Source organism: Garra rufa, chromosome 9 (assembly GCF_049309525.1).
Source record: "Garra rufa chromosome 9, GarRuf1.0, whole genome shotgun sequence".
Classification (NCBI taxonomy): domain Eukaryota; kingdom Metazoa; phylum Chordata; class Actinopteri; order Cypriniformes; family Cyprinidae; genus Garra; species Garra rufa.
Genome location: NC_133369.1, coordinates 36,984,266 through 36,997,927, shown reverse-complemented (window position 1 = coordinate 36,997,927; position 13,662 = coordinate 36,984,266). Strand labels below are relative to the sequence as shown.

The 13,662-nt window shown below is 36.7% G+C and overlaps 1 protein-coding gene across 2 annotated transcripts; it reads left to right on the top strand.

The window, feature by feature from the left end:
* Window positions 1-233: 233 nt before the first annotated feature.
* On the top strand, window positions 234-13,655 carry vamp1b (vesicle associated membrane protein 1b). Of its 2 annotated transcripts, XM_073847401.1 has the most exons (6): window positions 234-481; window positions 617-646; window positions 1,166-1,298; window positions 1,469-1,627; window positions 8,063-8,114; window positions 10,282-13,655. In XM_073847401.1, coding segments are annotated over exons 2-6 (363 nt in total). In that variant the 5' UTR covers window positions 234-481; window positions 617-644; the 3' UTR covers window positions 10,299-13,655. The 2 variants fall into 2 exon arrangements, with proteins under 2 accessions (XP_073703502.1, XP_073703501.1); XM_073847400.1 differs by having other exon boundaries at window positions 234-646.
* Window positions 13,656-13,662: the final 7 nt, after the last annotated feature.

Here is a 13,662-nt window from a genome sequence, read left to right as displayed (position 1 = left end):
GATGTTTTAAAAGATCCATATCTGCCTCTGCAGGTCATGAGGAAAATAGCATGCGGGCTGTGTGGAGAAATCACAGAGAAGGAAAGTCTCTTATGAGAAAACAAGCCGAGTCAGCACTCTAAACTCATTGATGTACCGCAGTACAGAGAGAGAGAGAGAGAGGATGGGGCTGTGGAAACATGCTGCGCATCATCATCCTCCTCATCCTCATGAGTTCAGCTCATAGGTTCAGCTACAGCAGCGACGCAGTGCAGGAGCGCAGCGCGCACACATCTACTGCACTAACCTACAAACCAACACAACTCACGCTGAGAAACCGCGTGGCCGAGCAATCCAGCGACAATACACAAAATTACGTTAAGTTTCTCTGATTCACGTTTTAATTTTTAACGTTTTAGATTGGAATCCGGTAATCATAAAATCCGTTACAGGAGTTCTCTCAAGGCGAAATTGAACATTTATCCAAGCACGCGACCGCTCGGTAAGGCGCCACTCTCACTGATGACTCGCGCGGTGATCCGCTTCAACCTCACATCTTAGTCATTTCATCCTAATTTGACCGTTTCTACGCAAATTTAATTTTAAGTGCATCACCTTTTGACTTTTCTCCCTTCAGTGAGGCACTCTGAAACAGCTGCACGACAATGTAAGTATTTGTGCAGACTTTATATTATGCCATTTTTGTTACAGTTATAAGCCTATGCAATATAAATTAACTTGTGCTTTTTCACCCTTACATACAGTAACTTTGTAAACCGTTTTCAATCTTAATTTCCCAGAAATGTGATTTGTTGTCATGCAGGTCATGCAAGAATATGATTATGCCTATATACAATGAGGACTCACTCTCAGTGACAATCATGATTACATGTTTTTAATAGACCAAAACATAAGCTTGACCTCCTTGGTATAGAAGTTAATAAGGATTTTAAAATAAATGAAAATGCTTGTAAATCATATGTGTACATGACTGGTATTAGAGACTGAAAAACCCATATTGGTCGACCACTAATTCCAACTTAAAAATCAATAATAGAAGTAATTAATATAGTAGTTAACTCTTTTCAGAAGCCTCTGTGTTTGACATACTGTAACTAGAACATCAAACCATAACTTGAGCACCAGTCAGCAACTTTATGTGTCATGGTTCTCTTTGGATGTTCAGGTCTGCTCCAGATGATGCCAACCCAGCAGGTGCTCCTGGAGCCCCAGGTGCCCCTGGAGGAGGTGGTCCTCCTGCTCCTCCAAACACCACCAGCAACCGCCGACTGCAGCAGACACAAGCACAAGTGGAGGAGGTGAGTGTGTAAAAGTTAATGCACAAAAAATGAAAGCATTATATATGCATAGTGGATAGGTTGTGTAGTTTTGCACATACATCATTGAATAAGTAAAATACAAATCAATGCTATTGCAACACAAGTATTCACTGTCTTGTCTGATGTCTTTCTTTGGTTGTGGCCTGCAGGTGGTGGATATCATGCGTGTGAATGTGGATAAGGTTCTGGAGAGAGACCAGAAGCTTTCTGAGCTGGACGACAGGGCAGATGCTCTGCAGGCCGGAGCGTCACAGTTCGAAAGCTGTGCTGCCAAACTGAAGAACAAATACTGGTGGAAGAATTGCAAGGTGAGTCATCGTGACTGCATGAAATCAGCTCAGCACTCTTACAGAATATTAATACTTCATGATTGTAATTAATAATTAAGCAAGGGGACTTACAGTGAAAAAGTGAAAGAGGTAGAACATACCAAATTTAACAGGAAATTATATGTACTCTAGTGTTTTCATTGTTAGATCTAAAACTTCAATATTGAAATAATTCTAACATAAAATATATGATGAAAAACATACATTTAAAAACTATCTGTAATAATTAAGCTATAAAGTTGATGTACTAAAATACTAAAACTGAAATAAGGCTACATAGAAATACTTAAAGGGGTCATATGATTATTTAGGGTCTTAATGAAAAGTCTACAATATACTTTGGTTAAAAATTCTCAATAGTAGTGTAAAAAACACCCTTTTACCTTGTCAAAATCAGCTCAGCTATGAGTCATAATGTTTACTTTAGCCACATTTAGTCACTTCTGCTGTGGATGAAGCTGCATCAGGAATGATAACATATGCAGATCGGGATCTGCGCTTTCCTTTCCAAACCGAAAGTAACGTTAATGACGAAATGACGACTGCTATGTTCATTATTACATCCAACAACAGAACACCTCAATCGCTCATTTAGAGACATTCTTGTCTTCCTCTGCACCTGAGTCGACACAATGTCGATCGGAGTCAGACTGTTTCAGCTCAGTGAGGGCGGGTCTAAGGCTCATGTCAATCAACTATTGTGGGAGCGGCCTCTGTTGGTGTGCCGTCACTAGGGATGTTCATATTGACCGTTTAACCGTTAACCGACAGTAAGAATTTTAACCGATTATTACTATCAGTTAAACGGTTTAAAATGTTTTTTTTCTATTCTTTTTTTTTTACGTTTGCTGCATGGTGAAAGAAATAATGCTATTTGTAAGTTATCTGTTTACTCACGCGCGCGTGTCGACACGTGCAGTGTGGCTGTACAGACATATTTCGCTTCACCTTTACTTAGTAAACAGATGTAGTATATGCAACTCAATGGCAAGTGGCGTTATTGGGTTATCAGAGAGTGAATCCGTGAGTGAATGTATTCAAATTCTGAATGAATTATAGTCTAGAAAGTGCGCAATAGGCGCTCCCATTACAATCACTGGAAAGCTATCACTCATCCTAGAGTAGTTCATCGCAATCTCATAAAGTTATTAAAAAGTAATAAAATAACATTTACACTGCATAATTAATCTCTTATTTATATAATGCCAACACTTTCTTTGTTTTAATAAGAGAGTTCGCGAAAGTGTAGAAATCAGCAAAACTGAAACCGGGACTTTGGTTGGTGAGTGGATTGTAACATAGCCTCCTCTGATTGGCCACAGTGACAATCACATCAACATACATGTCTGTGATTGGCTATTGCTGAACGCTGTAAAACACGCGCTTCTCCACACGCATATGACAGTGGATGGAAGTCCCGAACCGCAAATTGAAAGGGTTTTTGTGATGGTGTTTTTTTCGCGGATCTAGGAGTTAACAGGCAGCGGTCCTGCCCATCCGTACAGCATGTCCTCATGTTAAAAACTAGGCACACTGAGGTATTGGCTGGCCTGCTATATATTTTTATGTCCGACGAGAAGAATAAGACCGGTACAGTTCTTCAAAGCACATAGAAGGATTCAGTGTGTTTTAGTTTTGTCATCTTAATTAGGTAGTTATTTAATTTATACATATTTAGTGTAGGCCTATTTATATTATTCTTTTTTTTTTCATTCAGATTTTCTCTGTTCTCAGAACCGCTACTGATGCGTGATAATTTAAGTCAATACAGTTTTTGTTGTTGCTCTGTATGCTGCTGTTTGCACGTTAAAATAAAACATTTGCTTGTATTTTTAATGTATCATCACAGATACTCGTGCATTCTATTTTTATTTTAAACTAATTTATTATTCTAATTTTATCAGTTAACGGTTAATGTTCGGATAACGAGCAGCGGTTGTCGGTCAGGAAAATTAACCAATAGACAAGAAGCTGAGAATGACCTGATTTTGAAAAGGGGATATTACTTTTAAAGACTAAAACAATACCACTGGGTGGATTTTTATCATTGTAGGGTGGTTGTGTACACAAACTGCCAACACACATTAATGTTCAAACACCCTTTAAAGAAAAACAGATTTTCTGGTTTTATCTTGTAGAAAACATGGAAAGACACTTTAATATGTTATGCATTTTATTAGACAGGTGATGAACTCACAGAGTAGCATTACAACAGAACTTTCAACACACTCAAATGTATCTAGTATGACTAAACTGTGCTGCTTTTTCTAAATATGCATGACCGGAAGAAGCGGAAGCGGTCGACTGTGGCATAATGAAAGCTCCACTGCTTTCGAGCTGTATATCGCTCTCGTCCTTCATTAGCAATCGCTCCAGCGTCCTTATTTCACTTCCACGACTTTCAGCCCCACCATGCTTTATACCAGCGGTTCCCAATTCCAGTCCTCGCGACCCACCGCTCTGCACATTTTGTGTGTTTCACGCATCGCTTCCGACGTTTGTTCTATTCCAACGTTACTGCCCTTCGAAGTGGACATCACAGGATATTCCGCCATTATTCATTAGTTCGAAGCGAGCGTATGTGTTCCATTTGAAGGTCATTAAAGCGTGCGAGACGTAAATTTAAAATGCATTTATTAGGGCTGCAACGATTAATCGAACGATGTTGTGAGGCGCGCTTAGTCAATGAAGCCGGTACTTTGATTAGTAGTAAATCCCCATCACGTGCGTTCAGCTGGAGCGGCAATTCAAACACCCTGCCGTAAATCACTGACAAGCCACGCCAAATCGCGCTCAAAATCGAATTCGCGCCTCACAACATCGTTCGATTAATCGTTGCAGCCCTAGCATTTATTTACAGATGCACTTATGCCACACTTCTCTAGTAAGTTTCATCTGTGTGTGAAGACGCTACATGCGGTGACGTAGCGCAAATATGTGAATGAATGTTTCGAAGTATAGTAAACAGATTTCCCCCGCTTAGGGAGCAGGGAGCAGGGAGCAATGAACACTTTGCAGGGACCATGTCAATCGGATCGCAGTTCCTGCACGGACCTCACTTCTAATGAGCTGGTTATCTGAATCAGGTGTGTTAACTAAGAGAGACATGCAAAATGTGCAGAGTGGTGGGGCGCGAGGACTGAAATTGGGAACCGCTGCTTTATACTACAGTGACCTTAATAAGTCTTTAATACATTAGTTCATCCATGGACATGATATCTGTCCGAGTCCTGACAGATTGCGTCGGCAGTGGAGAGGAAGACAACAACGGTGTCATCGAACTACTTCTTTGTTCCGTCGTTTGTTTTTGAAGAGGTGGCATCTAGCTGCAAAAACATACATATTGTGCCTATAATTGGGTCCCTGATGCATCTACCAACAAAGAAAACTTGAAAAAAAAAAAACAAAAAAAAACAGTGACTTTGTTTTGGTAAGCCTTTCTCTGCAAGCTTGTGAAAAAAACAAGCCGCTCAGATTTCACTCCCCTCGTGATGTAGAAAGGGGATCTTGTTATTATATTACTGCCCCTTAATCTACATTTCCATCCATGGCACCTTCATTTTGTACCAGTTCTAACACCATGGTGAAAGTTTGAGCGAAGCATGATAATTATTCTGTCTTTGGCAGCACAGATGAGCATAGAATACTATTTAGAGTCCCAGCTTCAGAGGAGACAAGAGAGCAGTGGATTTATTGATTTCTTTACTGTATATTACGCTGCTGCCACACAGATCTAATATAAACATGCAATTTCTTTCCCAGCTGTTTACCTTCACAGACATAATCGACTGTTTTTGTAACCCCTGTCTGTTTTTAACATAAACTTGTGTGTATTTACAGTTTAAGTGCAATAAGACATGAAAGAGAACTTAGTTTAGCATCCCACGAAGGCTGCATATCTCAGCTGCTAGTTATCAAACATCGCTGAACGTCGATTCGCGAAAATAAACTGATTTTATCATTACCATTTCATTTTGTCATTACCGAGCTTGTCCAAGTTTGAGGATGCAGCCTTTCATTTGAGAAGCACCCATTAATTTGCCTCTTGCTCGCTGATAGTTATTAAAAGTCTGATTCGTTTCCAGGAAAAGGTTCGTTCGGATAGATCGTTTTATTGAACCAATTCAAAAAACGATTCAGAAGTTATTTTACGGTGGAACTGGTTCATGTTGTCCACAATTTTGAGCACTGTACAACAGAATAGATCATGACGTGATTGAGGGTCTTGACATTATTTGCATTGTAAATAAATGCCATCTTGTTTTATTCATGCAATAAAGGCATGTCCACTGCTGAGCTGTGGGTTATGACTAATTTCATGGGCAATGCAGACAAAAATACAATTTAAAATCAGTCAGAGCTACAGAAAAAAAATAAAAAAATTACGAATGAAGCTTCATATTATGAGAAGGCTACTTTCTACAAACGTTAGTCATTGCTAAATTAGCTTCCTCCAATCTAAAAAACAAGAATCAAAAAAGAATAGAAAACAACAGTGAGGAATCGATTATTGGAATTGAATTCCAGAACCAGGAATCAGAATCGATTCCAAAAATTTCTGATTCGAACAGCCCTAGCTTTCTGTGCATGTGCTTCAGATGTGTGCGATCAGAAAACCGTATATCAGAAGTTGGCTTTAAAACACATGATTTTATTGCGATAGACATGATAATTAAAACCAAACATACATTTGGTTTTAAGGTGGCAGGGAGCAGCAGCTCATTTGCATTTAAAGAGCCATGCACGAAAAACAGCATATTTCTGCTTCCACTCAAAATTATATAATAAATAATCTGTGGGGTATTTTGAGCTTTAACATCACATACACATTTTGGGGACACCTGAGACTTATATTACATCTTGTAAAAAGGGCCATAATAGGTCTCCTTTAAAACAAAAAACTAATTCAAAATATAAATTAATACTGTAATAGTTTATAACTAATATTAGAATAACACTGATGTACTCAGAGCTCCATATAGTGTGAATAAACTAACATGCAGGAGTAAATAGGTCAGTGCTTATTGCTTATGCTCTGCTCAGTGATTTTGTTCTGTACAGCTGCTAGTCTTAATTAATGTAAACTGGAGCCTTTGGCTTTTGACAAAATACCAGTGTGATTTGTATTACTACTATATGTGACCATGGACCACAAAACCATATAGGGTTTTGTCATAAGACTTATACATAATCTGAAGGCTGAATAAAAAAAGCTTTCCACTGATGTATTGTTTGTTAGGATAGGTCAATATTTGGCCGAGATACAACTATTTGAAAATCTGAAATCTGAGGGTGCAAAAAAATTAAAATATTGAGAAAATTGCCCAAATGAAGTTCTTAGCAATGCATATTACCAATCAGAAATTAGGTTTTAATATATTTACGGTAGGAAATGTACAAAATATCTTCAAGGAACATGATCTTTACTTAATATCCTAATGATTTTTGGCATAAAGGAAAAATGAAAGATTTTAACACATACAATGTATTTTTGCTACAAATATACCCGTCCTACTTATGACTGGTTTTGTGGTCCAGGGTCACATATGGCACTTGTGATCTGAATCAACAGTATACCTTATTAAGGATGCTTGTCAGATTGCTGTTTAAGGATTTCTTAAGATTGCATTTTTAAAATGTGCTATGAGATGAAAAAGTAGGTTGTCAAAAATAATCCTGGTCCAAGAGAACACTGCATGTTTTTGATGTCTCTCTTATTTTGGAGTCTTTACTATTTAACTGTTGAGTTGAATCAGGTGTGTTTAATTAGGGAGACATCTAAAATGGTCAATACAATTCCATTAATTTTGCTTATACTGCCACTTGATTTGAACAAATTGAACAAACACTTGTTATCCACAAAATTTTGTACATTCTGCATGTTTATTTGTGTTAAATATTTATATACATATTAATTATGCTTTCATCTACCAATAGGTGTCTCTATTTACACACATATTACCATATTAAAATGAGTTCTCCAGATTTCAACCTAAAGTCTGGACCTTGCATGTACAGTCAAACCAAAACATTATCAAGATGCAGTTCTGAGTTCTTGTCATAGTTTACTACCATTTTCTAAACTATAGTGAATAAACTGTGATAGTGTGAGAAATGTTGAAGGTGTATGAAAAAATTTTGATAGGCCTAGACTGTAGGCCTACATTTTTTATGGTTACATTTATAAACAATCAGACTTATGATTTTAGACAGGAATCTGATAAAATTAGCAAATTCCATAATCCTATAGACTTATGTTGTTGTTGTTGTTGTTGCATTTGTTGTCATTTTCTTGAACAGTCTAATGATTCCTGATAATCAGGATGTTGGATAATTTATGTAATGTAATTGTAATGTAGTGTGAGTGATAAATTGTGCGATTGTAACAGATTTCATCCTTTTTTCCTCCCTCAGATGATGATTATTATGGGTGTCATCGGAGTCATCTTCATTGGAATCATTTTCTGTGAGTTTTGAAACATTTGAACAGCTCCTTTGAAGCATGTGTTGTTGTGCAGAGCACATTATCATCAGACAACTTTGCCATTATTTCGTACTATCTAATTACACTAGGTTACACATCAGTTGTAATTGTTACAAAGGCAATTATATATTATTATATTGCATTATTAAATAATTATAAAGGTACAATTACCTATTATTAACCCTACCTTAAAAACGAAACCACTTGCGATTCTTTAAGCTGAATTTCTGATCTTATTTCTGCATTTATGTGGAGATTTTAGAGTTTCTTTCATTGTTTTCTAGCATTTATTTACTCTCTATTGGTTATCTAATACCATTATTTGCATATCATTTTCTCATTACCAACAAAAGTAGTCAAGCCCGAAATGATTAATACCCCTGGCAAATTCTGACTTAAAGTTACTTTTATTCAACCAGGAAGTTTTTTTTTTTTCCGACCGGAAATGACACAGGCTTCTCCCAAAAGATAATAAGACAATGTACAAGAGGCATCATTGTGGGAAAAAATATTTCTCAGCTTTTATTTACATTTAAACAAAAAGTGGCATGTCCAAAATTATTCATACCCTTTGCAAACTGTCACAGTCTATGGGAAAATCCAAAGTTCTTTACCATTCCAAATAGTCCAAGCTGTTCTAAAGCATCCTTATTACCCTGATTCATTGGGAACAGCTGTTTTAATCAACTCAACAGGTGAAAAACAGAAGCTCTCTGCTGTTGGTTTGTGGACAGTCATGGACCTGTGGCTGCACATTGTGGCTGCTCACAAGTCAGGAAAGGGCTATAAGACCATATCTAAATGTTTTGCAGTTCCAGTGGCTACAGTGCAAAGTATGATTAAAAAATACAAGACGTTCCGCACTGTGAAAAATCTCAGAGGACGTGGTCGGAAGCCAAAAGTGACACCTGTGCTGGCCAGGAGGATAGTGAGAGAGGTAAAAAAAAGAATCTAAGGATCATCACCAAGGCCATCCTGATGAATCTAGGCTCTGCTGGTGGCAACATCTCAAGGCAGACAGTCCAACGGACACTGCACACCACTGGGTTCCATGGATGCAGACCAAGGAGGACACCATTTCTCCAGATAAGGCACACAAAAGCCCACTTGGCCTTTGCAAATGCTCATCTGGACAAAGACTTCTGGTCTTCTGTTTTATGGTCAGATGAAACAAAAATTTAATTGATTGGCCTCAATGATGTAACCTTCATTTAGCGTAAAAAAGGAGAAGCCTTCAACCCTAAGAACACCATCCCCACTGTCAAACATGGTGGTGGGAACCTAATGTTTTGGGGGTGTTTTCAGTCGGTGGACCAGGGAACCTAATCACAGTGAACAGCACCATTGAAAAGGAGCAATACATCAAAATTCTTAACAACAACATCAGGCAGTCTGCAGAGAAACTTGGCCTTGGCCACCAGTGGACATTTCAGCACGACAACGACCCAAAACACACAGCAAAAGTGGTGAAGAAATGGTTAGCAGACAAAAACATTAATGTTTTGCAGAGGCCCAGCCAGAGTCCTGACTTAAATCCAATTAAGAATCTGTGGAGGGAGCTAAAGATCAGGGTGATGGCAAGGAGACCCTCCAACCTGAAAGAGTTGGAGCTCATCGCTAAAGATGAATGGGCAAAAATACCAGTGGAGACATGCAGAAAGCTGGTCAGCAATTATAGGAAGCGTTTGATTCTGGGAGATGTCTGTCATTTCTAATAAAAAAAATTGCTGGTTGAATAAAAGTAAATTTAAGTCGGAATTTGCCAGGGGTATGAAGAATTTCGGGCTTGACTGTAGATAGTTTTGATGAAGCATGCACTTGCTGTTGGCGTCCATACCTATAAAAGCATAACCATTCTGAGACAATTCCTATGATGCTCAGGCTTCTTTTAGTGTTGTTTAGTTTTATTATTGGTATCACTGCTGGTTCTCAGACCAGCCACTTATGTGAGTTTGTGTGTTTAGTGGCCAGACTGGACCTACACTGCACAAGTTCAATAATTTATCATTACACTCATTACAGTCAATTATTCATTAAGTGCAGTTGTGTGTAGCAGTGCACTTTGAGGTATATGCTGAACCTGACAGAAACACACTTTGCAGTAGAATATCGACCATCTTTCTCACTCTTTTCCCCTTTCTCTATCTAGTGTATTTCTTCTCTTGAGCCGATCCACCTGCAAGGAATGAAAAAATGAATGAGTGAATGAAGAAAACACAACCAAGAGCTCCAGGAATTTTCAACATCCTTCTCGCTTCAATCTTGAGGTCTCTCCATTTAATAATTTTCCACCTTGTTGTGACAGTAGTATGCAGATATCTATGCTCCTTTCTCCTCTACCAGAATGCGTGCATTTCAGTTTCTCTCTCTTTCCCTCCCTCTCGAAATCTCCTGCATTATTTAAATGTTCTGCAGACATGTAGACATTCATACATGAATGCACAGAGAGAGCAGAAGAAAAACAGACTAAGAATAAGTGGGAGAGGCCAGGAAGACAAAAATGTGGTGACACTTGTGAAACAAGGTAGAGAGATGAAAGTGAGAGAGAGCACTCATGGAAGGAATCCATACAATGCTATTTAAAAGTTTAGGGTTAGAATTCTTTTTTAAAGAAAATAATACTTTTATTTATTAAGGATGCATTTATTGGATCAATAGTGAAAGTGTCAGACATTTATAATGCTATGAATGATTTCTAATAAAAAAAAAATCAGTTTCACTTTCTATTCATCAAATAATCCTGAAAAAATGTATTTTGGTTTCCACAAAAATATTAAGAAAAACTGTTTCTTGAGCAGTAAATCAGCATATTGTGATTTCTGAAGGATCATGTGACACTGAAGACTGGAATAATGATGCTGAAAATTTAACTTTTTGACAGCAACCTGTCAAAATAAAAGTTTGGTTTTACTTGAAGAAACTGTGACAGAAAAATATTAATGATAGTTCTACTACTAATAACAATTATTATTAAAACATAGTTTTTAAGGAACATTTACCAGAATTTTTTTTCTTTTGGAGAATTTATTTACCAGAAAAATGTAAATACACAAAACAGTATTTCAGAACAAAATAAAATAATAATAAATTAGTTATTTAGGTATGCCTTTGATTATTAAAATTTAATGAAACCATTAAAATGTAATCCAGAAATTAACGGAAAACACAGAATTGGTAAAAATAAAACTAAGTTTGAGAAATCGTCCTTAAAAAGGGCCCTAAAAATTACATTTTTGTTAAACTTTTAATAAAATGCTGTTAAATTTTTGTTTAATAAGATTTAACCATTAAACCTAGAAGTATAGAAAAATGAAAAATAAATAAATAAAATGGATTTAATAGGGCCCTAAATATTACTGTTTTACTGTATTTTTGATCAAATTAATGCTAAGAAAAATGGGTCACTTGATCCTTAGAAATAAGTCTAATATGCTGACCTGTTGCTTAAATTTAGCCTTCTATTAAATTAGAAAACAGTTATGTTAAATTGTAATAATATTTCACAATATTACTGTTTGTATTTTGATCAAATAAATGCAGCCTTTGTGAGCATAAGAAAAATATTTTAAAACAAACTTTCAAACGGTAGTGTATGTAAGAGAAAGAATGTGTGTGTGTGTGTGTGTGTGTGTGTGTGTGTGTGTGTGTGTGTGTGTGTGTGTGTGTGTGTGTGTGTGTGTGTGTGTGTGTGTGTGTGTGTGTGTGTGTGTACTGGTATTCACTATAGTATGGGGACCAAATATCCCACAAATAGAGAAGAGCAGGGTGAGTTGAGCCAGTGTTTATTTACAACATATTTAAAGCAAATTTACCCCACTTCTACCATTTTAAAAAAGCTTGTATCATCCAGCAGTTTAGAACTAACATCATACACTCTTAAAAATAAAAGTGCTTTAAAAGGTTCTTCACAGTGATGCCATAGAAGAACCATTTTTGGTTCCACGAAGAACCATTCAGCCAAAGGTTCTTTAAAGAACCATCTCTTTCTAACCTTTTTATAATCTGAAGAAGCTTTTCGCCACAAAGAACCATTTGTGAAACCATTCTTTATGGAATGATTTAAACAAAAGAGGTTCTTCTATGGCGTCGTGAAGCACCTTTATTTTTTTGTGTATAGCCTCATATTATAACTTCCTAAAGCACAAATACATATTTGATATTTTCCAGATTTGTCTGTAATTGTTTAGACACAACAATTGAGTCCTTGAACTTAAAAAAAATCACTTTGAACAGCAAAAAACCTTTTAATTATTCTGTGGGCCTCTCTGCATCACAGGGTTAGCAAAATGGATTACTTTTCAAATATGCGTGGTCATATCACCAATTTTATTTAAGTTTTCCTAGAAACAAGGGGCTCTCCCTTACATTTTAAGGTCCCCATGAGGAAACAAGCTTATAAATCAGACAGAATGAAGTGTTTTGAGAATCTAAAAACACATGTGGTTTCCTCTGAGGGGTAGGTTTATGGTAAGGGAATAGAAAATACAGTTTGTACATTAGAAAAATTATTACACCTGTGGAAGGTCCCCATAATGATAGGAATATCAGTGTTTGTGTGTGTGTGTGTGTGTGTGTGTGTAATAGATGACAGTAAAGTCAGGTAAACATCCTTTCTGTCTTTGTACTGCCAAAGCTGTCTTGTCTGACCTCTCAGAGAACTTTTATAAATTGATATTGGCATAATCTGACCCGCAGGTTTGCCTCTTAACCTATTATCACTATTGCGGTTGCCATTACCCTGTTCTTGAGACCAGATTCATGAGCTATCATACGCTGATTTTATTCTGGATGTGTATGTGTACTTAAGATTCAAACTTTTCCTAAAAAACAGCACAAGTAGACAGATCAGTTATGAGAATAGCTGTTTTTCTTTTTTTTTTCTATAGGTACACAGGTTATGAAAATAAACTGTAAAAATACAATGCAAAAACTGTAATAAAGTGGAAAAGTGAGAACGTTTACACATAGAAAGCATATAAGGTGATAAGAATAAAATGTTAATTTGTTTCTATTGACTTGCATGGCAGAATAATCCCACTGTTTGACTGTTTTAGGTGTGATATGTTTATGTATTACTATTAACTGCCTGTTATAAGCCTCGTTTTCCTGTTCTATGGAAAAGCCTCATCTGGGAACAAGATGTGAATGCTACAAGGCTGCCAAAATGTACTGAAACGTACAGGAAGTCACTGATAATCAATGCAAACAGAGCATAAACAATAATCTATACTGCCATGCAATATACAACTGTTGCTTTTCACAGTCCTTAATACTGTTGGTTCACATTCCTTTGTCAGCACAGGTGATTTTTATATTTTTTTTCTGTTGGAGAATTTAGACTTGTCTATTTTTCTCTTGTTTGATCAAATGAGACAAACTAAATATGATGATAAATTATTGTGTATAAATATGAAAGTATATACCATAACAGAGGGGTAGTAATGCCATCAGCTCTGATGCCAGTATTAGATTTTAATGGCATAAACAGCATGCTTATATGCCCCAATACTTTAATAAAGCCAATAAAACC